At 43.1% G+C, this 27,844-nt stretch overlaps 1 protein-coding gene across 1 annotated transcript; it reads right to left on the bottom strand.

The window, feature by feature from the left end:
• Window positions 1-1,252: 1,252 nt before the first annotated feature.
• LOC128298658 (uncharacterized) lies at window positions 1,253-23,273 on the bottom strand. The gene is made up of 6 exons (XM_053034430.1): window positions 23,150-23,273; window positions 13,394-13,612; window positions 11,275-13,051; window positions 9,472-10,111; window positions 8,092-9,400; window positions 1,253-1,720 (listed from the first exon to the last, which is right to left on the bottom strand). Exons 1-5 carry the CDS (start codon window positions 23,271-23,273, stop codon window positions 8,177-8,179), a joined length of 3,984 nt encoding a protein of 1,327 aa, XP_052890390.1. The 3' UTR covers window positions 1,253-1,720; window positions 8,092-8,176.
• Window positions 23,274-27,844: the final 4,571 nt, after the last annotated feature.

Raw genomic sequence — 27,844 nt, 5'->3', positions numbered from 1 at the left:
TCTTGAACGTCAACTAAACGTTTAATAATGTGATCGACAGTATATGAAAACGGGAAAGACACAAGATAAGAAAGGACATAACTTATTTACAAAAGATAGGAAATAGAACACAAACAAACAAACCATTTAATCAAAAGGAAAAGAATGTTTGTCGGTGCGCATGAAGCTAGTTAAAATGTAATATTAATAAACGTTAAACCTAAAGCACATCCAGTAAACAATCTACGTAAACGAGCACGCGTTGCTACCGCTGCAACGATGCGTAGTGCTGAGTATTTTCAATATAGTTACGATTTCGTTGTTTACAACCGAATCCTGCGCGCACTGGTCGATTATAGTATCAAGCTATTTCTAGAGCAAATTGCAGTGGTCCTGAACTGAATCGTTTAAGCATTATTGCTGACCTATTCGAGGAGGGCGATGGAAAATGCGCATTATGAGTGAAGGTTGTAAAAGTTTTCAGTAGTAATAATTTTTTACCGGCATGAATGTTTCGAACGCCATAAAGATATACTCTAATCGGTCATTCAGGGATACGAATTTCAAACAAAATCAAATTTAAAATGAACATTGAAAGAAAGAGAATATTTACAACAGCATGTCAAAATAAAAATATATTGTAGGTTTGGCGTTGAAACATAAAGTGGGTTTCGGAGGAGCTAAATATTGCAAGAGCTAAGGTAGCGACACAATTCCGCTTTAGAAAGAAAGGAACCGAAATCGTTAGGATTCAGTACGCTCCTCGAAACAGACAGCGCGAGAAGTGGCGATGGTTTCGTTAATCGTATAAAATATTTACAAAATTATCCGTTTATGAATACGGCGCGTTATCGTAACATTCGAGCGCCAGTGTAAAAAAAAACATGGTTGATAGTACGCGCTTAGGCGCTCGTTTTCCCTAATCCAACTTTTCAACTTCTCTTTTTAACTTTAACGATTGCACTTTTCACTCGGATCTTTTTTCGCTTTGCAACGTCGTTTTGTATTGGGGCTTGTTTCGTCATAAACCGTTTTATCCTTCGCCGCATAAAATAAAACCTTGCGAATCCCTTTTTGCTCCCTCTTCCTGGGCACATGAAAGGGGTGCACCGACCCCCACAAAGTCACTTCCGGTTCGTCCATTGCTATCTGGTTTTTCTTCGACTACATTTTCACCGTATTATGAAGCTCTAGGTTGAATTAAATTTAATGCTATTCTTAAGGCAAATGTTTCCCTCCTTCGCTTACAAGCGCGATAGAAGATTGAGGACGGTACAAAACAAAACAAAAAAACATTCAGAACCGTTACGTCCACTAAACGGAATGGAATATTTTATGTCCGGCCACACGGTTTCGGGGTTCGTCAGTCAGGTTGGTTGGATCCGCTGGATCGTCCGGCAAGAAAAACAAAACATGCAAATAACACTAAAACATCCTTTCACCCGAAGGGGGCAGTCGGCACCATTGTTTCTCCATTGCACCCTCTAGCCTAGTCCAATGTTAGCAGGATGGTCGGGATGGTTCGCGTTTCATTCCCGAGCTGTGGCAAAATTCCTGTGCGCGGACATTTAACCTTTCACATCCTTCTCGATGGCTTTTATCTCTATCTGCTAGCTTCGTTGCACCGTTGAGTAATTTCCTTTCCACGGTCACCGTACAAACCGTTCCATCATTCGGAATTTATCATGGTGAGGTAAGATTATCAGGGTAAGGTTTTTGCGGCCTGCTTTGCTGCGATCGTCTATAAATCAATGTGAGAAGAAAAGGATTAAGGATCAGTATGTCTAGATGAGGTAAAAATAGCAACGAAAAAGAAGAAAAGCCTATTTTATACGAATGCTGGGCACAATGTATTGTTATGCTCGTTCAAGAAAGATAAATTATTTATTTTTTGTAATGCAATTGTACCTTGCTTTAAAAATGTGTTGTCCCTAAGCTTAAGTTCTCTGCGATACACAGAATTCACCATTCAATGGTATTTCCTAACTATCCCTTTTAGCTATCGGGAGTAAAACGCAATGCATCGCATGGCTTGCTGCACTTTGATATGCTCTGAAAAAGTGCACAAAATTGCATTCATTAAAATATTGCCCACACAGAACCAACGAGTTGCCCCGTCCGAAAGTAATGCTTCCAAGTATTCCGAGAGTCGTCCGAATTCCTGGTCCAATTTATTCCCTCATTTAAACCTCGTCCCGGCCATTGTTGCTCCGATCACAACCGGATGGGTAAGTTTGCAAATTTTCCAACCCGTTGAAAAGAATGTTACCTCACACACAAAAAAAAAAGAAGGAAACAGGAAGGTCGAACAAACTTTCGCCGCCTAACGAATGCCGGCGACGAACCCAACCAGAACACATAAATCTTTTGACCGTCAAACTCGTCGTCTTGCCTTCCTTTTTAGTTTGTTTTATCCTCGTTTTTTTTTTGCTTGAGTGCTTGCAACTTTGGATTCGACCGTAAATCAAAGAACCATCATCTTAACGGGAAGCACGAAACTTCAAAAGTGTTTTTAACGCCATTTTCCACCAGCCGTGCTGGATATTTCTTTCCGAGGTTCGGCGAAGTATAGAAGGATTTTTTTTGGCTCATCCTTCCTTCCTTAAACTGTTTGCCTTGGTGATTTTTATTTTGCTGTGAAGTGATCGAAATGGGCACGGTACTAGAGGGATAAATTGCATATTACTCACAGAAGGTGTTGGGTAGCGTATTATGCAGCTGCTAATAGCAGCTCACAATAGAGGAAAGACCTCCGAGTGTGGTTTAAAAGTCAGCACAAAGGGGACAAATACCACCAATTGACACAGCAGCTGGAATTTGGTCTTACGATACGGTACGAAGGTACTTTCAGCCTTCTGAAGTATACTCCAGAAATTCCAGCCAGTGCATCTATCACTAAACACCCGAATGCAACCGGGTGTGGAGTCGTTTGTGATGTGGTTCACAAGGTTAGGGAAGGAACCAAACACCCAGCCAGGGTTCCACCGGTGCTAGGAAAGCTCCAACAAATTCACGCAACAATTCACACCACATTCTGTTGTGGTTTTTACCGTCCTAATATTGGTTCCGGCACCAGCACGATACACGATGCCGGGTAAGGAAACGTACCTAATATAGGACGATCAGTTTGTTACCGGTGATCGTGGTTCCCCAGCAACCCGACTCACTTCCGCTACCTGGTTTCTGCTATTGTGGTGAAATATTTTCACACTAATTAGTGTCACTTTAGCCACTGCGAAAGCTCACTGTGGTCGATGGATGATTCTTGGCTTGGGATGTTTTGTTGGGGCGACAGTGCGTTAACACAGCCCACACTCGAGTATAACTTTCTGCTTTTTTAATGCTATGCAACAAGCAACAACGGAACGATGCTGTCGAGCGTTTGATGTGGTTTTGATGCAGAATACTTTACGCAATGGCCAGCCAGTATGAGTTTCGTTTCAGTGTGACTAGTGATAAATGTATGAGTCTCCAGAATAGTTATTCACGTTACAGTTCAGGCATCATTTTAGGATACTCTTCTAATTAAAGTGAAATATGAAGTGTTTTAAGTGGAAATCTTCTGTATTGCTTGAACTTTTACTGTTTGTGATCTGAACAGCTTCGGACATGACGATTGTGGTGTTTAAGCATTGCTTCCAATTTGCACTGGAACCACAATGGAATGAAGGCTGCATATCTACCGTCATATGATCCACATCTACTCATATTCCGACCCTTCACATGTAATTTCAGTCAAGAAGTTTAAAATTGTCAACAATCTTAAAAAAACTTAATTTTACGGCACTAAGCCCGCTGTCTTTAACTACAAACATATAATTAAGGGGTTCAAATCATACAGTGGAACGTCAAATCAGAATTTGACCGTATCTTTACAATATTATGATACAAAACTCGGTCGAATTGGACAACACGATAAAGAATCTATTGTGTTCCTTTAACTTCCTCGGTTTTTTTTAGAATATTGTGGATTGATGGAAAAGCAACTTAAGTTTTTTAACTTTAACATACGACATTGAGGTAGTTATTATGATTCTCATAACAAAAATCACTTAATAGTTGTTTGTTATTTGCCTTCATCGGTTTTTAAGTTGCATTCGCATTAGGAACCGCCATTTGTGAGTAGCAAGGCTTAACAGCCGCTTGGGTCAAATAACGTATGCATAAAAAAAATGACAAAGTTCAACGATTTTTCATACGAGTTCCCTGTCATCTAAAGGAGAATACAACAATGTTTTGAGTTGTAAAGCTATCCTTTTATGTACAACCAAAATTTAACTGTAAGTATAACTCCAAAATTAGAAGGCAGCCGCTTTGTTGGCTTTATTCAAACCACAAGTGACACACCGAACCGAAGAAGTTTTACATGACATACCTATTGTCCCGCATTGGTCGCGCGATTTTCTTCCGCGATTTTCCGACCCGATCCTTCGAATGTTTGCAGAATTCAATGCAATCTCTGATGCCTTTGACTTCTGCATGTCATCGCATCACTTCGGAGATAGACTTTATCTCTGCCATGGCCAACAGAACTCTACGTATTTGTGCTACTTTGTAAACTTTGTTTTGTGAAATCTGTTATCAATCATGTTTTTCTTAATTAGGCCTCGTGGCGCGTTAAAGTTTAATAAATACAGTAATAATCAGTATTTCTTCGTATTCGCCCGATGGTCAATCAGTCATCTTTTTGTGCCTTTTCTTAGTTCACAAAGTGACCAGAGTGTCAATTAGTTGACTTGTTCTAATAACTGCAGCACAGAACTCCGATATAGCAGACGCCACCGTAAAGTGCAGCAGAACCTAAAGATAAAGATCGAAGACAAACTGATCCCTGCATTTTCCCTGGAAGTCGCAGCAATCTGCCAAATAGTGTACAAATACTTAAACAAGTTGCACAATGTTTGTTATTATCAAAACCAGTTGTATCTGCCTAACAGCTCAATCGATCGATCAATCGATCCTTTTAAAAGGATCGAGCGGAAATTTCAGAAAATCGTTAATTATGACGTACTAGTAAAGGTTTGAAATCCCCTTTAAAGAAACTCGAATGTTTTGTATTTTTTTATTTTTTGCAACAAAATATTCTTCATAATCAGCAAGATTGCACATATCAAGGCTTATCGGAATTAGAAAATTTACAAACAGTTGGAATGTATCAAAAATGCTGTTTTCTACATGTTTATACATCATTTATAACACTTTCAACTACTAGCGCATTAGCAAGTTTAATGATAAAACAAAGCTTCCATTCCTTCAAAAACATTATTTTCAACCTAAACCATCCTTCCGGTTTTCAATTTTACAAGCTCCTTCTCATGCTGGGCAAATCCCAAAGGATTAGTTTGCTTTTGATCAAATATTGATGCTGTTCTCTTTGAGATTGCCTACCACTTTATAGAATCGGAAACTGATTGAAACATCAATGGCTAGCTGGACATGGTTCGTTTCACGTTTTATGTCACATCTCCAACGCAGCAATCGTCTCAACAACGCTATCGTTTATGTTACTACCGTACATAATGTGGTCGGCGTGGCACTACTATTCAGCGGCCGGTTCTTATTCAAACGACCAGGGCTTAAAGTTTTGCAACCCGCATCATACCCCTGAGGTACTGTTAGAGAATGATCGAACAGCAGCTCGGAGGCCGGGATCCTAAATGTTATGGGCTTTTTGTCTTTTGTTTATTTGCTTACAAGGCCAAGATAAAACGGACACCATTTCTAATCCAATCAATCGGCCGGATCGCTCCCTTTTGCAAAGCCACTCAATTCTTTTTTTTTGTTCTTGCCTTTCTTGCGCCATACAAAAGCACCATCCTTTTGCCATCCCGAGGGAAACATCTTGTAGTGGAGGAATGCATTGACGGCCGAACAGAAAACAAAAATTAATCCGTTTAAGGATTTTCTAAAAACCTCCGGTTCAAAACAACCCAAACGGGAGCAATAAAAATAACCTGAATAGAAAAGTCCCGATGGGTAGGTTCTTCCATCCGATTGACTTATAAGTCTTTCGCGCGTCTGTCGTTTTTGGCACACGAAATAAGTGCGCAACACAACGCGTTGTATCTTTTTATGTTGGAAAATGAAAAGAAAAATTAGTTTCAAAAGGATTCATCTTATAGCGAGATGAAATATTCGCCGACCGTTTCTAACAGTTTTAGTTCGGGCAATGCGCAACGATGACAATGTAACAATTGCGCGTAGCTGGTACGCACAAGACAACACCGTTTCCAAAAAAAAATCCCTTAAATTTGTTTCCCCAACTAAACTAAACCGAAGTAATAAAATAAGTTCGAATAAGGAGTCTTCGCTAAAAGCAGGCATAAAGTGAATGGAAAAAATGTCTCAACATGCAACACACTCTTATGGACTGGAACAAAAGAACTGACGGCAAGAGTCGTAAAATAAAAGCGAAATGAGCCATGGAAGCCATGCTTTGCGTTTACTTCAGCTAACAAACCCACACACATACACACTTCTTCTCTAGCGGAAGTTGATCTTCGACGGATTTCACGCGCATCTAGAAACTGAATTGAGGGGATGAAAAAAAAAATGCTACTCAGGAAAGGGATAGAAGTGGAAAACTTTCCTCCGCCGTTTCATAACCCGTAACACTGCCGTCGCATAGTTCTTCTAAGGCAATGATAAAGTCTCAGAGTACGTACGTCGCCATCCGGACGTTGGGTTTGACTTTACGGACTTTAATGATCAGGAGGACGATGATGATGATGATGATGATGGTAATGGTGATGGTGACGATGGACAGCGCTACCATCGTTTCGCAAAACTAGCAGGACAAATAGTAAATGAGGAAAAATCGTCCTTACATCGTCGTCCCTTTCCCGGGGACGAGCAAAGTTGAACCATTTCCGCGGTGCATTGTAAGCCCGGACGGGTAAAAGTTTGCGAAGCGAAATAAACTTCCATTCAACAAGAGAATTAAGATGACTTTTTGCGCTTTTTTTTGCCTTCCTCGTTACTTTCCTTCTCGTAGCCATACCAGCTCATGAAACCAATCGGTAGTACATTCGAATGGGACGGTCTGTTATTAGCAAGTTTTCTGTCCGCTTTTTTTGTTGTTGTCCCTATTTTTTTAGAGGACATCTGTCCAGTTTGGTTGTGTCTTTGCTGGACAAGCGGAATAAAGAGAGGAATTGTATGGATTTCAATCAACCGAACGGTCATTGTCTGGCTGGATTTAGCCCGCCAAGCAATGAGGCCCGCTTAATGCATACAGTTTGATTACCACCGTACTGCCAAATCAACCGAAAAAATGTTCGAAACGAAACAAAAGAAAATGTTTGGTTTGGTTGCGTTGCGCAAACGAACATAATCTGTTCGTTTACATTTGCTTCGTACAGAAACCTTTTGTATACAAGGGATTAGCATTTCGTTAGTTTGAAGTTCGAAACAATTATAACGAACATAATATTAAACGAGAAAAAAGCGTTGTTTTTCATTTTAATTTTCTTGATTCATTTCATCCAATTTCCCGTTTTCTATTTAAACCAAAGTTTACACTTGTTGCATCGGTTATGCTCACGGTGCCCAGATCCATTTCGATCTTGATGTTGGTTAAAAGTTTAATCCTACACTCTTCCTCACCGCAGCAAAGCAAACAATTCTCGACACGATCCAACGGCATGCCGGTCGCCATAGTTCGATGCGTTCTTGGAGCAAGCGAAACAAATTTTCGGTAAAACTTTAACACCAACCCCGGTTGGAAGAAAACAAACCCGGATGTTTGGCTCGATAATTGCATGGCAAGCAGCGACCAAACAAACGATCCAAGTTTTCGGAAGTACGACAATCTGTCCATTCGATTAGAGTTGCGCGAGGAAATTAAATCACGCTTTCTGTTCACTTTGCTCACCCAGGAATGGGTCATAGGTTGAGAAAGAGATGCAGGAATTCCTCCGAAAACTCTGAATAAGTGAAAAATTCTCTTTTGTTTTCATAGTTGCATACTTTAGGGCGCATTGCAATTGTGCTCTATTATTTGCCAGCCGAATAAAATTAGTTTCGCCATAAAGAATGGCAATTCGTAGGGCAAGAACGAAGCTGTTGTACATCATTTAAAATAGGAATGTTGTTATAATATACTTTTCTTACCTGTCCACTCACGTCTTCTAGCGGCTTTATAAATTCGTTATCCTAAACTACCAACTAGGCAAGCATATACGCTAGGACGCATTCCTTAGCCGACGAACGGGAACGGTGCATAGGGGTTCGGGAAGAACCCGGGGAATGCAGCGGCGGCCGTTGGTTGCACGGACACCGACTGGGTAAGGTAGGTGGTCAGCACCGTCGGGACAACTGTCGTCGAGTAGAGTGTAGTATAGGCCGTCTTGGCACCGAACGTTAGCTTCAACACCTTACTGTTCGTCTCGGTGACGATCGTCTGCGTCACGACCGGTGTCGATTGGATCTGCAACTGTTGCTGCTGCTGCTGCTGTTGCTGCTGTTGGATCAGCAGTGGGTTAAGCTGCGGGATTGGCGGTATCGGGAGTGTGGGCAGTGTGGTCGTCACAACTTCGTAGCTGGTTTTGGTGATTGTGCCGATCGGGCGCGAAATTGTGCTTAGGATCGTGTTCGCACCATTGATGATGGGGAGTACATGCGATTCGTACACGGTTTCGAGCTTGATCACCGGTTTGGAGGAGGTTATTACCGAGGGAATCTGAGCGGCGGCGGCCGGATTGAGCAGACGCAGAAGCGCAAGCTGCTGAAGCTGATCGGGCGTCAGAGCAGGAGTCGTAACGGGTGCCTCGGTGGTAACTCGGTTCTCCTTATTGCTTCCCGAGATCTTCTTCTTCGGTCGAATATTCTCCGGGATGTTTGTCTTATCCACTTCGGACAGATCAAAATCGGACCCGATGCTCGAAAGATCCAAATCCGAAGGTAGCCGTTCACGCTTGGGCTTATCTTCGTCATCATTCTCGTTATCATCACCAAACTCCAGCTCCAGATGCAGCTCCGATCCAGCCTCGTCCAATCGGCTGTTGAACTCGTTCAGTGTACGCGACGGCACGAAGTGATACAACTCCATTGGTGGTAGCGTCTTGGTGGCGGTGACCAGGCGCGTCACGTGGTACGTCTGGATGAGCGTGTAGCTCGTGGTGTCACCGTCCCGGATCACGGGTAGAATGTGCGTCTTAAGCATGGCCTGCGTAGTGCTGAATGTTTCCGTCAGCGTCTCCAGCGGAGGCGTTTCCGTGTCAATGCCGAGCGCAATCGGTGGCAGTGTGGCAATGCTCGAGTCCAGCAGATTACTCTCCTTATCGATGTGTGTCGTAGTGGCCAAAATGTTTTCGGTCAGTGGTTCCGTAAGCGACGGTGTGATGGTGGACGTCTCCTGCTCCAACACCTTTTCGATCGTCGAGGTAACTGTAATATAGCGGGTGTTCTTTACGGTTCCCACCTGCAGAGAAAGAGATTGACATGGTGTTCTTGTAAGTCATCTATCGCACTACATTGATCTTGCCTACTAACCTGGAAGGTGTATGGTGACTTGATGGTCGCAATCTCGTAGTACGTATCACGGAAATCCGCTGGCGTCGATATCTCCACCTTCAGCGTCTCGATCGGGTAGCGGCGCTCAATCTGGTTGTCGTTCTCCGCATCATTCAGCACATTCCCATGCACCGAGCCGGACTGGTCCAGGTCCGCATCCGTGTCCACCTTTTCCGCATGTTCGGGCGACTGCGCAATATCATTATACTGTACGGATGTGTCGGAAATCGGTGCGGTGGTGAGATTTTCCAGTACCTGATCCTTGGGCTTGACCGCACTCTGCTTCCGGATCGCCACCGTCGGCTTGGCGGGCGACTTGTACTGCCAGCGGCCCGGCGATCGGTTCAGCTTAAATTTGTACAAACTGGTGGTCTGCCCCGGTTCCTGATCCTGCGGAGCGGACGGCTGCGGTTTCGGTTTGAACGATCGCCTGGTCGCCGCATCCGGTTGCTGCTGCTGTACCGCCGACGCACTGTGGGATGATGTTGGTTTGAAACCGTTACGTGAGGATTTATTGCGCCGGTTCTGATAGCCCGAGCCGGGCGTCGTATTCGGCTCGCTATAAACGGATACCGTGGCCACCTCCACGCTAGATGTAGAGTAACGGTTAAATCTTGTACTGCAAAAACACGGTTAGCGGAAGAAAAAGGAAGGGATGTGTTTACAATCACCGGGGGGTGTCTTTGTACCAGTATGTACACATTGCGTGTGGTTTGCCGTTTGTTTGCATGCAGCACTTTGCCCAAAGTGGAAAACAAAACCCAAAACGAAACGCTCGGTGAATGGTGGATGAATTTCAGACTGATCGTGTGAGGGTGAGTATGTGACTGGATGTGATGTGGTAAAATGTGTAACATGTAGACAGTAAAACAGTAAACGTGAGTGTAGAGTGAAAAAGTTTGTGATGTGTTGAAAGGATGCAGTATTGTGATGCGTTCATGCAAAAATTAAAAAAATAAATGAAAAAAAAGAGAAACAAAATAAAACAAAAAAACAAACGTGCAAAATCAAACAAAACAAAACAATAAATATGAAAATCAATGGAACAACACAACACACATGCTGATGAATGAAACTCGCACACTAGAAGACACATTCACACTGGTGTAAAAGTGATGATGAGCAGTGAGTTTGATGTTAATGAAGATGATAAAAGTATAAAATGCAATGATGGAAACAAAAACATATGAATACCACAAAGCACAATCATACAGCGGATGACACACATACACACATACCCTCATAGACAAATTCTGATTTTTGTTTGTACAAAATTTAGATAAAGTTAAATTTAGCACAACAGTTTGGTATAAATTTACACAACATTTACAGTTTTATCATGTTTAAAACTCCTCAAAACGCATTGCTGGAGAAACAAGAGAGATTAGAATGAAATAATATAAAATCCCAACATAAGCGTTCTGAGAGTTTTAAACAACACATTTAGAAAACAGAATGTTTAAAAGCAATAAAGAAAAGTCGCAAATGAAACAGCTGCACTGCTAAAGGAAAATAAAACGGAACGAAACAGAAACTCAACAGCAACACTCATGCAAAACATTCACTTACACAGGCTATGAGAACGAATATGAAGTATGGAATGAATTTTCCGACCAATCACGATTGTGTCGGTCGTTTGTGTTCGCTTTAAATTTTGATGTCCGATGCGAGAACGGGGCCACCGGCCGCACACGCTCCGCATCGGGCAAAGTCCTTGCAAGCAATACATACGTCTGTGTCCGGGTCCGGGTTTAAGTCATCCGGACCAGCGCTACTACTTACTTCTTGCCGACGGGCTTTACGATTTGTGTGTTGCGGTAACGGTTGCCCGGTTTCTTGCCGTAGGTAGGCTGTGGCGTCACAGTGGCCTGCGGGGTAACGACCTCGCTGTCCCCAGCCTGCTCCTGCAGATCGTTCTCGTCCTTGGTGATGCGGTTCTTCAGACGGTTCTTGAAGTTACCGCTAGCGCTACCGGGCAGACGGCGCGACGGTCGCACCAAGCTCGAGCTGGGCTGGCTGGCGAACAGATTCTCCAGCGGCAGCCCGGTATCCTCGAGCGCGTGCGTCGCGGGCGACGGCGTTATGATCGATGCCGCCTCCGGGCTGTACCGTGGCGTCTTGTTGAGGGCCGGTGCCGCCGTCTTCAGGATGCGCAGCGTTGAGCTCGGGTTCAGCTTGGGCCGCCGGCCATCGGTGGCCTGATTGGCCCCCGCTGCACCGTTGCCATTCGCTGCCGCTCCACCTTGGTTACCTTGAATGACATGAGAGGTGCTTTGTAGGACCTGCGCATACTTTCCTGAAATGTAGGTGCCGATCACGCTGGTCTCGTGGACGGTGGTAACGCCCTCCTTAACCACGGTGCCACCGAGCGTCGTCACCAGGCCGGTCGGATGGGTTCTGCCCTTATTACCTCGCTTCGGTTTGGCCGACTTCTCGCGCGGTGCTGCTGCTGCTTGGGCGGTGGCGCCTGCTGGTTGCGAGCCCGCCGCCGTTGGCCGCAAATTGACGACGCGGAACGTTTCCTCCACGAACTCGGACGGTTGGCGCGAGAGAAAATCGTACTCCGGTTCACCGATGTTGTTGCCAATCTGCAACACTGGTACTGGATCCTCGTCTTCCTCTTCCTCCTCATCTTCGTCCTCGTCAGCGTTGCTTTCCTCTTCCGGTGCTTCTTCGTGCTGCTTATGCTCCGCAGCTACAACCACCGAAGGACCACTCTCGCTCTGGACATTCTTCACCTCCGCAGCAGGCTTCACTTCATCTTCCGAAATGTTGGAGAACATTATCGGCGAGTGCTCTTCGTGCTGATCCTCGACTGCAGCTACCACTGCCACAGGTTCCTCTGTCGTCGTTGTGGGAGTCGCGGCAGTCACCGGTTTGACAGCTTCAACGACGAGCGTCTTGGGCTTTTCCATCTCCTGAACCGGCTCAACTGGTTCTACATTCTCTACCTCCTTCTCGATCGGATTCACCTCCTGAGCTCCGTGCTGTTCCGTTGGTTCTTCTTCTTCCTCATCCTCTTCCTCTTCATGTACTTCCTCATGCTCCTCCTCCTCCTGTGGTTCCTGTTCCTGATCTGGTTCGAACTCTTCCGACTGCTCCTCTTCTGATCCGATTTCAGGAGTCGACTCAGTCGTCGTTGTCGACGGTTCCACCTTCGTAGCTACCACCTTCACAAGTGGTGCTACCGGCTTGATAATAACAGATTTCGGAACTGGCTTGACGATGAACCGGTCCGGTTGAGGTTGTTCCTGTTGCGGCGCGGGTTCTGCCTTAACTGGAGCCACTTCGACGATTTTCGGTTTCGGTTTTAGGATCGGTTTGATAGCAACCTTGGGAACGGCTTTTGGGACGAACTTGAGTGGGCCGATCGGTTTCACCGTCGGAGGTTTCGGAGTTTCCGGTAGTACCTGCACGATGCTGACCTTCTCTTTCGGCTGCACCGGCAGCACGACCGTTTTGCTCGGCTTAATCTCCCGCACCACTTCCTCCGTGGTAGTGGTGGTGGTGGGAGTCGTTTCGATGACTGGTGGAGGTGGAACCGTTGTTTTGGGTGGTTCTAGTAGCGAATGTTTTTAATTTGTTCGGAAATGTATGAAAGAAATAGATCGTAAGTATTGTAAAAAAAGACCATAAAGTATGCAATTGTTTTAACACTGAAGGTGCAAGCCACAAGCAAATGATATGTTGAATAAGCTTTTCAATTTTGCGATTTTGAACCACTTAAATTTGTACATTTGAAATGTTTTAATTTGCTATAGACTTATTACATGGAAACACAAATTTTAAACAATCATCAAAATCAACAGAATGATTGTATGCACAATCAATCTGCCCAATACTTCCTTGCTTGGAATCGGGTTTGTTGGCATACCTCCCACCGAATTTCGCTCCTCATTACCTGTCACAACCGGTGCGGCACTTTGTGGCGAAAAGATCATCACCGTATTGCCGATGGTGGTGGTAAAATCGAGAAATCCATACACCGTCTGCGTCGTATAGTAGTCTGGATTGACGTCCTGGCTCGGCAGCACAGCAAACACCGGATCCCCGCCGGCATCCTTCGGTGACGCATCTCCATAAACGCCACCACCTCCGGGTGAATAAACGGCGCCGTGTGCTAAATGGTGAAAAACGGGGAAAAAGTAAAAGGAAAGCGAGCAGTGAGCATAGTTGTTCGAATTATCAATTGTGTAATCGTGACGATCCAACGGGCAGCGGAGGGGAAGATAAAATGAGAAACTTAAATAATGTCACTAATTTTCACAGCCATGCTACGGGTTCGTTCGTTCGGGGATGAAAGCATATCGATAGCGCGTACAGCGGGATGTACGATCCGCTATTTTAAAATGGCGTTCAACCGACAACCGACAACCGGCAGCACGAGTTTGGAGTAATAATTTGCTCAAATATTGACACCGGGAGTTTTCAACATATCTCATCAGCATCTCATCAACAAGCGTTGGCAGGAGGAAAGCATGTTTACAGTTTACGTTCCAGGAGTTTTGCCGCTTTACTAACAATAAGCAAACAGTCAACCATCGATTCATTAGCTGTACCCAAAGGTTGAGACATCCTCCCAAGGAGTCATTTCAGTCGTTTAGATGAAGGTGATTTTAATTCCGATGCGATCAGTGTAATATAAAATTTCTAAAATTTGGGATAGGATTAATAAAACTTATTCGTTTTTTGTAAGTAAATAATATAAAACTTCTTAACAGTTACTTCTATCCCTCATTGCTGCAAGCAATTGCATCGCAAAAGGGGATAGCAAACTACACAAGTTCATTAAGATGTTGGTATTGACATCGATACAGAATCGTGCAGTTGACACGACGGAAACTCTCTCGCGGAGGAGTATCCTTTGTGTTTCAGATTATGATGTTGTCACGGTAAGGAGATATTAAACTGTGCACTACACGTTCCAGACGTCTTTGCAATCATCAGCAAGAACATAGGTAAAGACAACATTTACTTAGATGTCACGGTTATTATGCGTTGCTTTGATAGTTTGATAGTGTAAACTTAATAGAATTACTGCATGATTAAGTTATGATGTAAAATATGTTTCGTAAGTTAAATAAGATTTTACCTTTCAATCAAACGGTTCAATTATATGAATAAAAGTGGTCTATTTCATTTCACTACGACTGAATTAACATAAACAAATAACTAAAAAACTGTAATAACTTTTATATCAGTTAAGTTATTACAATACGGTGAATATCTTCTGAATTTTGCTCTAATAATTATGGGTTTATTTAAATTTTCCCTTCATTTTTCTGTATCAAATAAAATTTCATTCAACAAAAGTGATCGCATCTACCATCAATTGTTTGCTAGTTTCATATTGAAATTGTTTCAAAAATATTTGCTGAAAGCGTTCAAGGAATAGAAGAGAATATTCAGGCAATGTCTATCGATATTCACCAACGTCTGAACCTTTCCATCATAATCCGTTTCAGTGGACAGGATTGCTACATTTCTACTGACTACTTGAAGGAAGATGAAACTATTTCCATTATCAATCGAAATGCGATATGCAATTCGGTGGAAAAATCAATCACTCTCACAATGCACCCGCATTGCATTTGATTATTACGTGAATGTAAAAAAAAAAATCACTATATTCAAAAGGTTAAAAAATGAATTTAAATGAAAAAAATCTACAGGAAGATCCACGCTAAGGATTTGGCAGCGGCATGATTATTCAACGCAAAGCGGTTTGTGTTGCAGGATTAAAATGAGCTTTTCACTTCATCGCCACTGTGCACTGTGTAATATTTCCATCCCAATCGACTGTTGAATGGAAATGAATAAATTTTCAGGTGCTCTCGTCTGGAAGATGGATTTCACTCGCTGGTTTTTGCTGCTTGGCAGAAGGAAGGCATAGGGAGAAGATTCAAATTTATTCCATCCCTCGACGCTTCCGAAATCGATCAACGCAGTCTAGACGCTTCTAAATGCGAACCGGTCGACTGTGGGTTCTTCGGTTCTTCCCCGCACGAAGTACGAAGGGCGCGTGTTTAAGGACTGCTTTTGACGGTGCAATTGTGCTACGGGTGGTCAGCTAGCAATGAGCCACCCTGCTGCAAACCGAATCGATTCCAATAAATCGTTCGACTCTGTTTTATGCAAAGGTTCCCCAACCGGGAACCACATAACCCTTCGCTGTATGTGTGTGTGCGAAAGTACTAAAATTGAAACGACAGCAAATTATCCGAAAAACGTAATGAAGCTTACAGCTTGAACGACCCGGGACCGTAGTGTTTGCTTCGCCTAACCCCCCATGCTTTTTGCTTTATGCTTGCGGAGAAAGTAATCACTCTTTAAAATAGCCAAGCAACGCCGGGCCGGGAAGAAATGGGAAGGGATTGCGGACCCCATTCCCCCCTCGGTCGGTCGGTCATTATGGTTGAGGTAGAAAAAGTTGAAAATTTATTCCATGTAACATGGCGTTTGTTGCAGTGCAGCCCAAATGGATCCTTTTCAGGCACGATTAATCAGCAGCACATTCGGGCAGGGCAGTGTGAGGATAACGGCGACGAAATAAAACCCGAGTACAACAGTAAGGAAGGACATTAAGCGAACAAAAAAAAACAAAAAAACAATCACTCACACCAACTACTCGAAAGGATATTTGCAAATTACCACTTTGCGTGACGAGCCAATTTTAAATAGAATTATTCGTTCGAGCATGAGGCAAATGTTTGCACTGCCAGCGAATGCATCACGGACTCATGTGATGCACTTTTTTTGTTTGTTTGTTTGGGTAAGGATTCCGTGAAGAGGACATGGGGAGCTCGGCAGACATTTACTTCGGTCGGTTAAGGGGAGTCAGCGCGAGAGGAGACGGAGGAAGGAATATGGTAACTTCTTCGCCTGGAGCATACCAGATAGGGACTCCTTATGGAGGCAAATATTGAATTCAGCTGTAGGAAAGTTTTTACCATGCGTTTCGCTTCCCACTTCGGCTATGCACGTGTGTGCGTACTGCTGATGTTTGCAACTAAGTTGGACAGCAGCAGTTGGGTAGAACTGAAAACCGGAGGATGGCGTGGTTACGATAATGGGGCTGCAAAGGTTTGATGATTGGAGGTAGAAAACTAGCCAACGAAAGCAGTAAAGTTGAGGTAGTTAGATCGAGAGTTTTCCAACAATTTTATTTTTTGCTGCCCCCGGTACACTGTCTGCTTCCGTGCTTCCGTAGGGCAGAAGTTTTGCTCCAAACGATTTACTCTGGCAAAAGGCGTACCCAAAAAGCGGAGCAGTTGAGAATCATGCGAAGGAAACTGATTGAAGCATGCGTTGAGATTTCTCGACTCAAAGCGTGCATCGCAACGGTAGTAGACGGTGGAACGATGTTTCAAATGGTGGAAAAACATACTCGTAACGTACACCATCTCCTACGCACATACGCTTTCACTGCCATGCGATACTACCCGGAGCATTAGAAGTCCCAGGAAAAAAGGCTCAAAACTGATGCATTTGAATGGAAAAAGAAGGCACGAATTCGGGGCACAAAACTCTCCAACCTTTTGGGGACAAAGTTGTCTCGTGCGCGATTTTGCCCACCCACGAGACGTGGGAAGTCTTCCAAGGGTGAAGAAGCAACTCGGTGCGACGGAAACGCAATCGTCCGAACAAAATGTAACTAGACGGTATTGCCGGTATTGCGATCGCTTTTTGTCCCCTTCCCTGTTTTGTACAAGGTCTCTAACGAACGGATTGTGCCTGTTTTGTCCTTGCTTTCTATTCACCATTTAAAAGGAAAAAAGAAACAGAGCGTACATGTTCAGAAAGTTTCGCTCCCGAAGGGTACAACATAGACCATTGGATCGCGTAACAGGCACGTGAATGTATGCCGCGTGTCCTTTGACTAGCAGTCAAAGCAGGCGAAAGATAACCGACAGGGCAACGAGAAAAAAAAACGCTGAAAACTGGGATTGTTAACGAGCTTTTACCAACTTTTACCTACCATTTACATGCCAGCACACATATTAAATTCTTTCACTATTCTAAACATGAACCGTCCACCAAGTGCAATGAAAGAAGAAGGAAAGAGGAATGCCGCCGGCTGGCATAAGACACGCTACGCGCTTCCCAACAGAGGCGGCTGATTGGTGTAAGGAGCTGTACCATTTTCTCACGTTTGGGAGTTTTCTAGTCGCCATCAACGGGTGCTGGATGCTGCCTCCCCACCGAACCTGGTTCCATTTTCATTTTCGAACTTCCGAACAAAACCGATGCATTCGGTACGGCTGCATGCACGGACTTTAACAATATATCAACCTCGCTTTCCTTCCGGTCGCTTTCCGTCCGTTGCACCATCGCGGGACGGTAACAAAGTGGTCTAGATCAAACGATAAGTAACCGGGCACGATTTGCATACCTAACGATTAGCTCGACGAAACCGTCCTGTCTTGGCTTTGATCTTGCGTATGGGTCAAAGGCGAAAGAAAGTCCGTATTTCAGCTACCCATTCAATGGTGTAAGTGATGTAGCACTTGAGGAATGGCATTAATACGACGGGACCCATTTGATTTCTGTGTACGTTTGAATGTTGTTTTCTTGCGTGAGAACGAAATTGAAAAGGCGAGAATTATTTGCTCCTTCGTGCATTAACGATGTGATCAGGGAAAAGAGCATAATTTATCGAAATATATTATGATAACGATAGGATATGTATGTTATGTATGGAATAAGTAAATTAAGACTTTCGTTGATCAATTTAAATAGTTTCCAATTTCTTTGCCCATGACCTGATCTGTTTCTTTTGCTCTTATAAAAACAGGACTAATCCTAAATAATACGGCCTGACCGTTTTCGAAGAAAAAAAAACAGGACTAATCCATTATTTGCATTACTGGGGCAGCCCGGTGGCATGTTAATAGCGACACCGCTCTTCTCGCGATCGGACCGGACCTAAATCTCATCTGGACCAATCCCCCGTAGCAAGGACTGACTATCCGGCTACGTGGTAAAATAACTCTAGTAATCCAGAAAAAGGATACATGACCTAGTAGGTTACGTTACGTCAAGAAGAGAGAGAGAATCCATTACTTCCCAAGGGCGCAAATTTTTATCCCAAATGGCATAAAACTTTCCAAATCAGACTTGAAAAAATACAATAAATACACTATTTTAGAAACGAGAATCTTTATGCAATGCAATTTTATATGTTGAGATGTAATAGGTTTATGAACATCATTGTTTCGATCAGATAGTTATTTCTAGATATTTATTCCTATGTTTCGGTTGCAAAATAAAAAAAGGAAATTAATTGAGTAAATTAATAATTATAGATGTATGAATGTCTTACTTAAATATGTTACGATGGTTTACTTCGATTAAGGTAGCTCTTTGGAAGTTACACACAGATATCCCACAGAATTGTAATTATATTAAAATTGTTAATGGTCGTATGATCAAGGATTGTGGTAGACTATGTAAGCTAGATATTTTCAATACTAAAAATGTTTTAATTGAAATTAAATAAAAATATTGTACGCAACCATTTAAACTTGAATTATGACAATTATTATTTTACCTCTCCAGAATTTTACAAAAGATGGGAAAATTTATAGTTACAGTTTTCTACTGTTTTATTAAACTATCATTCAACAGAACTTCACAAAAGAACGAGTTAGGCAGTTGATAACATATTTAGACAAATTCTATTTTTAAGTCGCAAAACACTCCATTTACATATTATTGAGTATCATTTAAAAATCCATAACAAATTTGAAGATTAATGTTAATAAAATTGATCAATTTCGTAAATAACCATATTTAATAATTAAAAATTTAATTTAATATTTTATGCACGTAGATGATTCAGCTAAATGGGCACCGAAATAAATTTGAATGCATCACTAAACGAACCAAGCCAAGAAAAATCTGGTTCATTTGTTGTGAATCCTGGACTTTTAAGCCCGCCCTATTTGCTTTATTTACTCTTGTTGTAATAGAGTTAGTTATCTACTTTTTTTACAATTATTTACAGCAGCTGCCATATAAATCTCTACAAACGAATCTACCAAAAATACTTTTCTAGTCTTACACTACTGAAATCTTGGCTAATCGTGCTTGACAACATGATAATCGGTCTTCCAAACGAGGAGGACGAAAAACTTCAAAGGCTGTTTTAAAAGAGGGAAAAATCGCAATCGTTACATGGCTGAATTAGTGGTGGGAGAAAAGGAAATAAAAACATTTTCCAAAATAAACGCAATGAAGCATCACCGATGGAACAAAAAAATACAAATCAAAATAAAACCGAACATACACACGCACATGAATAAATGTTGAAAAACAAAAAAATTTCCACGAACGATATGTGTGTGCTAGGGCATGCTATGTGTCCGTAGCCGAATCCGTGTCATGTTCTACTCGTAAGCTTTGGGTACTTTTTTTCGTAACCTTTCAGCGGAAGATCAAAGGCATACTAACACTGTGGTCGTATCCGTGCCGTGTGGCCAATTCTGTCCTTATTTTCTGACTCCTAGGTAGCAGCGGCATCTCTCGAATCGCCATCGGCCTTAACTTCTAAAGCCGCGCATGTAAACATCTCAATTAGGCGAATGCTCCACCGAGAGTGGTTTTTTATTAGCGCAGTGAAATGCTTATCCTGCCTTCCTTCTCTTTGGTGCCCCCAATGGTGACAGTTTTGTTTCTGGATGATGGTTTTTTTCTCTCGCGCATATATTTTATCAGGAACCCAAAAAATGTAGACGTGTGCACGCTTGTTTATACTTGCTTTTGCAGGAAGCAAACCCCGGAACTGGATGAAAGTGATGCTTCAAAACTGATTTCTGCGTTTTTTTGTCGCTCGCAAGAACGAGCCACCGTTTACGTGAGTTCCAGAAGGTGCTGAAAATCGAGCTTCACGTGCAGCAAATTCTACGAGCATATATTTTCTACACCATTTGGCCCATGCTTCATTTGACGCGAAAACGACAGCCGTACGCATCGTTTACCGGCTGGGCGCATGTATACTGCTCTTTCCACCCTAGCAAGAGATTAAGAAATTCTTGGGATTCATCCAAGAAAATGCAAAACAAACGGATAAACAAAGGGAAGACAGACGAATTGTGCCGTTTTTTTTCTGTTTCTTCACTGTAGCCACCAGAATTCGGCTTTACTTTCGCCCCAAGTCCCAGTTTCATTCATGTTTGATTGCATCCCTCCAAGCGCACAGTGTAATACACGTCCTATTCGTGTGAGCCTGATTTTTCCCACGAGTCATTGCGCTTTTACATCTTCGTTTGGTGGTAGTTGTTTTGGTAAAATATGAAAGGGATTTTCCTGTAGCGGTACGTTATTGTCTTTCGCCACAGGAATATCCTTCCAGACGGAAAGCTTGTTTGTTGTAGTTTTTCTTTTTGCTTCAGCATTTCGTCATGTGTCGAATGTCGCTCGTTTCCCGCGAGGCAAGTGGAAAGCGTTTCACTTTTATGCCCTGACATAAATTTAATGGACAATTGTCCCCAAGGCAGCCGTCTCTAAATGGTTGTCTCTAGTTTTCGCTCTTTCGCTCGTGTACGAACGGCGAGCGCCAGGGACATGCAGACACGCGAAAACAAACCGAAAAAAAATTATCCACGGAAGCAAAATGAAAAATGTAAAATGGATGAACCTGGCAGCAGGTGCGTTGGTAAATTCGAGTTGTTCCCTTTTTGATCCTCCCGAGATCGGGCGCGGCATTCCTTCGCAGGTAATTTTGCTACACCGCACCACCCCGTTCACCATACGCACTTATTATTTTTTTCTCTCCCTTACGGAGGTTTTGGTTTCGATTTACAGTGTGTTCTTCCCCCTTCTTGCAAGTGCAAATTGGCAAAGAAAATTGAATGTTTTTCCCACTTTTCACCGGAATACTGGGCACATTTTATTTGTTAACTTGATTCAAATTTGACATTCCGAGAAGGAACGGCCTAACGAGATAAAATCTGTTCCCTCGATTTCGGTGTCCTTTTTGTCCCGCTTCTTCAATCCTTTTCCCGCTGGGTGGGAAAAGTTTTCCGTTGAAGCTTCAAAAATAAAATGTTGGTATCTTGTCGGTAACTTGAAACTTTCAGTGAAGGAAAGATAAAATGCCTCCTTTTAACGCACGGAACAAACACCAAAACTGTGATTTTCCCATGCGAACAATATTGTATTGAGGCAGCTTTTTTAGCCATTGTGTTACACCTTTTCTCCCGGAGCGAGTATGAGTAGCATCATTAAAACCATATTAAATGGTTTTCAAACGTGTGTGAGTATGGAAAAGGTAATGGTAGGATGCTCATAATATTACGTGGTGTGTAAAATTGACAAAACTGATCAGGAAAACCGTATTTCGGTGAACACTATTATTATTGGCCCGGTAAGGCTGACATATTTTTTTCGGTTTAGTTAGAAAATCAGTCAAATTTTAAGTTGAAAAAATTTAACGTATTCTATTTTGTGCCTTTTAAATTTCCTTAAGTTTTGGGTTTTTGGCTTTGTACGGTAAAGGTATTTTAATGATAAATATTCGATGAAAAGTAGTGATAATAATATTTTAATTACGCATAGCATTTTCACGGCATGCAGTTAAGTAGTTTACGGCTTTTAGTTCAATTTTTAATACATTGGAGCGGCTCGGTGGCATGATGGTAGTGGTAGCCGGTCTTCACACGAACGGACTGGACCAAATCCCATCCGGACCAATCCCCCGTAGCAAGGACTGACTCTCCGGCTACGTGGTAAAATAAGTCGATACGGCCAGACCGTTCTAACGAAACAAAAAAAAACATAAACCCAGTTTATACCTTAAACGTTAATTTTATTCGCAAATAAAATGAAATCAAAAATCCGATCAGTACATTAAATTTTTCATACATATCGAATGAGGGAGCAAAAGAATTTTGTCATTCTAATTACTTGTATTCACTCACCTGCGTCAACATGAAAATGTCGATAACAATAATCACTACGTTATAAAATAAATCAAACTGAACATTACCGACCATTGTCCGACGCAAAAACAGTTCATATGCCTCTCGAAAGAAGAAAAAGAGTATTTTATAAATGAATTAATTCAAAATACATTGCTAAATTGTTTAATTTTGTTGTCGTGTCTTCCGATTAAATTGATGAAAACATTCATTCGCGGCCGTTTTCAAAAATGAAGAAATAATTACTTAATGCAAGTGATTTTGAATTTGTCGTAGTGTTACCGCTCATGATAGTAGTACTGGCAACGGACAATAAGCCTGATTAACATTACACTGCAGGAATTCCTTCTATCTGCCGCAGAATTTTCCCATACAATTACAATTTTGACTTTGAATGTGTGAGCAACCAAGCACGAACAACTCTCCCTACAAGAATTATTGATTCCCTTTGGCTGAGTTGTGTGCTGTGCGTTTGCAGAATGTTGTATACCCGCATGTGAGCATATCAATTTCATATTTTCCACTAAATAACGGCAGCTCCGTAGTGCGTCGTTTCAGCAGCAAACACTCATTTCAACACCGAACGTGCTAGTTTAATGCTCGTTCCTATCGGCATGGTACGGCTCGGTACAAAATTGAGCTTTAATTGTGGCGTCGAAATGAAGAACTAATGGGAAAACTTAAAACACCAAATGGAATGCCAACTCGCCAGCGTGAATGGTGAGCTTTACTCGTACCTGCCAGATGCATCTTTCCGACGTTCGAGTGTCGATTCAAACGGACCAACCCAAACTGGCCGCATGGAACCTTCGGAACGGTCAGATCCGTTCCCGGATCCGCCCGATCTCGATGCTGCGCCATGGTAGTGCAATGAAGAAAAATGAACTTCACACTGCCATTGGCATGGGTGGCTTGATGTTTCGTTTCCATCCGGTACTCACCTTCAGCCGAGCGCGTGGAAAATGGACGGTAACTGGGGCAAGAATAGCTGCTACACACGTACCCCCGGGATTCACACCGGTACGATGGTTCCGGATAAGAAACATGATCGAAAGTCCCAACCCAGCGCTCCCGAAACAACATCCCGGCGTACTGGTGCCGCCTACCGACACCGGGCACAAATAGCAAATGGTTTGAAATTTAACTTTAATTAGACTTTTCTCCAACTTAATTTGCATTTAATTGGACTGTATCCATCTCTGCCGGTCCGGGCAAACCCACCAGGCCTGGTTGCTTTGGCCATCGGTGGTAGTTATTTTTCGCATTCGTTCGTTGCGAAAGTTTCGTCCCGGTGGCTCATTGGGTCCATTTTTCGCACAACTTCCGCCTATTAGTGGCAATAAGCTTTCGAGTCCCGAAGGTGTTACGAGTAGTGTGGTTCGAGCACCTGACATGACCAACCCAACTGGTGCCCTTGTGAAGGGAATGGCATCGTGGGGAGGTGCGAGGGATAAGGAAATGAGGGAACTTTGACTAACTGCAAATTAACCGTAACTTTTTGTTTTTTTACCATTCTGTGTCATCGAATCGAACAGAATGTACGTTCATGGTACGTGCATTGCATCAGCAGCAAAGAATAATAGAGACGAAAGGTGTTTAAGTTTGGGTATTTGGTTTGTTTAAAAGGTAAAACAAAATCTGCTCAAGTGTGTAAAAACTAGCTTGTTAATTAAAAGGTACATGGTGATGCTTCCTCTTTAGAGGAATTTATTTACAGGCAATTCCCGAGATACGCGGTACCTCTTATACGTGGATTCGGAGATATGCGGTTTTTGAAAAATTTGACAGCTGAGTTAGTTTATAGCTCATAGCCATAGCTCAGAGCTATAGCTCAAATCATAGCCAAAAGGCCAAATATTGGTGGAAAATACCTTTCTTTGTCATATAAAACATCTGTTTTTTATGTATTCGTTCCTTCAAGAAGTAAGTCAACTAAGTTACTTTGAAATAAAACATTTGTTGTTATTTGTATGTATTTGTTCAGAAAATCTCCAGATTTGCTGAATAAATTAAGTGGAGAGAAGGAAGTCAACTATGTTACTTTTAAGTTTAAATGATTTCACTCCCGGATTTGACTTCGAAAATTCAAAAAATCAGGAAAAGCGGATTTTTACCAGGTGCTAGCGATCCGCAATTATTGCGTATCGTGAAGACTGCCTGTACATTGTATTGAGTATTACATACTTTCAGGCGTATAGAGTTTTAGTGAAAAGATACACAAAAATCAAACCAAAACAAGCGGATAGGTTTTGCTGCAAACATTCAATAACAAATGATGATGCATCCGTAATGATTTCCCGTTAACTAATCAAGATAATGTGCACCGCGTGGTACCTTTCTCCGCTACACACAGTAATGAGTCTCCCAAAGCAATTTTTACCCACGCGCACCACTGAACAAAGAATCTTCTCCGCCAATGCTAATACGCAAGGGAAGCAGGAGCAAGCATATCCGTTTCAGTTCCGGTTCCGTTCCAGTTCCGCTGAGAGGAAAGCAAACGTATCGCACTCGAACGGCGTGGCGTCGAAATTGTTTGGGGAAATCGATACCGACCACCGGACGGGATGGCCCCTAATTGTAGGCAACCCGCCTAGCACGGTAATGACTCGTGGTACGGTTGCACACATCGTCCCTTTGCCGAACGTTCGTGCGAAATTACTTCCCCACGGGCTTGTACGAGCCGTGTCGCACAGTTCGGCTCTGTGGCTGGGGGAAAACACGTAGTGTAACGGGAAAGATAAGAATGTCCGAATTCTACACGAAGAAAAAGGGCACCAAATACACAAACAGCTACCCAGCTACCGGCTCCGGTGTAGTCTAAAAAAAATATATATAGAGATCATGGGTAGAAACGAACGATGGCAAACAAAACTGTTCCTTACCCGGGGAGAAAACCATTCCCCGGGTGAGACTTTTCGCTTCCGAGAGACAGACAAAAACCGGCAAAAGTCGATAATTGGCGGTACTTTGTGTAAGAGTACATACGTGCAGGCTTCGTACGGTGTACTTTCCTACGTAATAACCGCGTGCTCTCTTCACCGGACCTGGAACGCATCACTTCTGAGACCCTGAGTATAATCAACAACCACCTAAACCGATCTTTCCATCGATACTACTCGTTCACCCCGCACGTGTAACATACGGTAGGCGTGCCGTTTCGAAAATGGGAATTTATGTAAATTTGTATCAATGGAACGCATACACAGGTATTTTATTACCGATCGTCGGTTTCGGAGTGCGGATGGTACATCCCGTTCACCAGCGTGCGCCCGAAAGGTAGGCAAACCCTACAACACCTGGGTAAGGACAAAGGGAGAAAAAATAGAATGAAGCAACATAGCTACAAACACACCCGGTTTCCGGTACGTTGTGTGCGTGTATGTATGTCAGCATTTCCCATGGTGACGGAAGTGTACAATAACAAAAAAAAAACACACTGTAAAACTTCACTTGCAGCCTTTTGTCACACAGGGCTGAGGTATTTCGCATCGATCGAAACGTCGACTTTTAGGATTGGATTGTAACCCGAAGCTCTAATGCTGTTATCGGAAATTGGCTACAAAGTAGATACACCTGCTACCGGATGCCGGCCCGACCATTACTATCCTATTATCGTACAGTCGAGTTTTGCCTCATCCCGGGTCCACTCCGGCAAGCAAACAGTGTCACATAGAAAGTGGATTGGTTCTAAGAGGATCGTAAAAATATCTACGACCTTCAAGATTTCACTCTACGGGTTTTGCGTAATAAAGGAAGTTTTTTTATAATATCAGTGCGAAGAATCTATAAAAGCGATGAAATATTTCAAACTACTAGACAATACTTTAACAACTAAATAATTTAACTAACGAAATAATTTTAACCATAATAACGAATAAACAAAATGATCTCTTCATCTACCCTTAAGACTATCATACAATTCTGTTATCTTGGATACAGCACGTCCGTGACATTATTTTATTCACTTCTCTGCCCTCGCACTTGCAATGTAAGTGTTGCCCACGTGCGACCATCCTTCTGGAGCGATTATTTACTCAACATTGGCCCATACATAACTTTCTCCGGTCCCGAACGCATACGAGCGAATGCAGTATGTCGTTCATTTTCGACGCTGGTTGCGTTTATTGTGGTGGTATATGGCCCCCATCGCCTACCGGGTGCCAGTTTTTGTCTGCTTTCCTTCAGATAGTGTGCTGCACTATTCGATTCGACTGCCACTTATAGCGCTGTTAACCTCTGGAAGTCATAAAGTTACCCCACTTGGGGTCTGACTTGGTCCGACTCAGCCTGCCCCTGCCAGCTGCTAGTGGGGTTTTCTTGCGAATGCCCAAGGCGCCCACCCAGGTTTCGTTGGCCGGCGACAAAGAAATACGACCAAAGCGAACCGCAAAGTGAAGCGAAGAAAATTATTTTGTAGGTTAGATGGCACTTTTCATTAAAGTTTTCCTCCGACCGGCGCTTTTCCCGGCAGGCTTTTTCGCCGCTCCCATGCCCGTACCGTGTATTCACAGGGTCCGGGGCTTCCGGTGGTGTAATGACATTTGCATAAACATAACCATTTCTTGGGCGGCTCAAACCCGGCCCCAATGCTGACCTAAAACAACTTTTACAGCACGCTCATGCCTCCCGTTCTCGGGCTGTGTTGTGGTTTGAAGGTTTGATAGGAAACAATGGAAGTGGAAATGCGAAGCATAAGACATGTTGTGTGTAGGGCACGACAAACAAACACACAAAGCTACACGCCGGGCAGGAAAGTGGACGATCACGACCATCTTGATGCAGTTTGCCGACGTGGCGTGACAAGCATTGGCTTACTTTATGCTCGAAATATTTGCGTGCCTGTAATTGTTCGACCATTTAAAGGATGCTTTTTTCCTTACGCTCATTCGCTTCTCGAGGGGAGACAAAGTTGACTTCCCGGCACACCAACAGTGTGTCGCTGCAACACACATCACGGCCCTAAAGAAAACGCCATTCTAAAAGCCGTCTCTAGCCGGGAGACTTGCGGAAAATCCCTCCGAAAACGGGTGGAATTTCTTTCCCAGGAATACGTCACGCAAGGACAAAGTAATGATTGCAAGCTGAGGAAACCGCCAGCGAAAAGGAGGCAGAAAATGGTGGCATTTACAAATGACTGCCGCAACGTTTGGCTCGTGCTTCGTGAGTTTGGCAATAATTAATCACTGATTAGGGCGTTAATTTGCGGTATTTAATGGCGTGACGAAAACAAAAGTGATTCCACGTGAGCCGCTTCCGAGTGGAAACCGCGCTTTGGTACGGCTTTTCACGGCCCACTTCACGAGTGGTTGATATTGATTGGATTCAGCAACAAAACTGTGGCTGGGGCTGGTAGCCTTCACTCTACACCTTTAAACGAATGCAAATTCGTGATCTCGTGACCCGTTTCGTGAAGGCGAAAGCAATTGGGGACA

This window comes from Anopheles moucheti, chromosome 2, assembly GCF_943734755.1.
Source record: "Anopheles moucheti chromosome 2, idAnoMoucSN_F20_07, whole genome shotgun sequence".
Lineage (NCBI taxonomy): Eukaryota > Metazoa > Arthropoda > Insecta > Diptera > Culicidae > Anopheles > Anopheles moucheti.
Note: the sequence above shows the minus strand (reverse complement) of the source record. Positions and strands in the feature narration are given on the sequence as shown.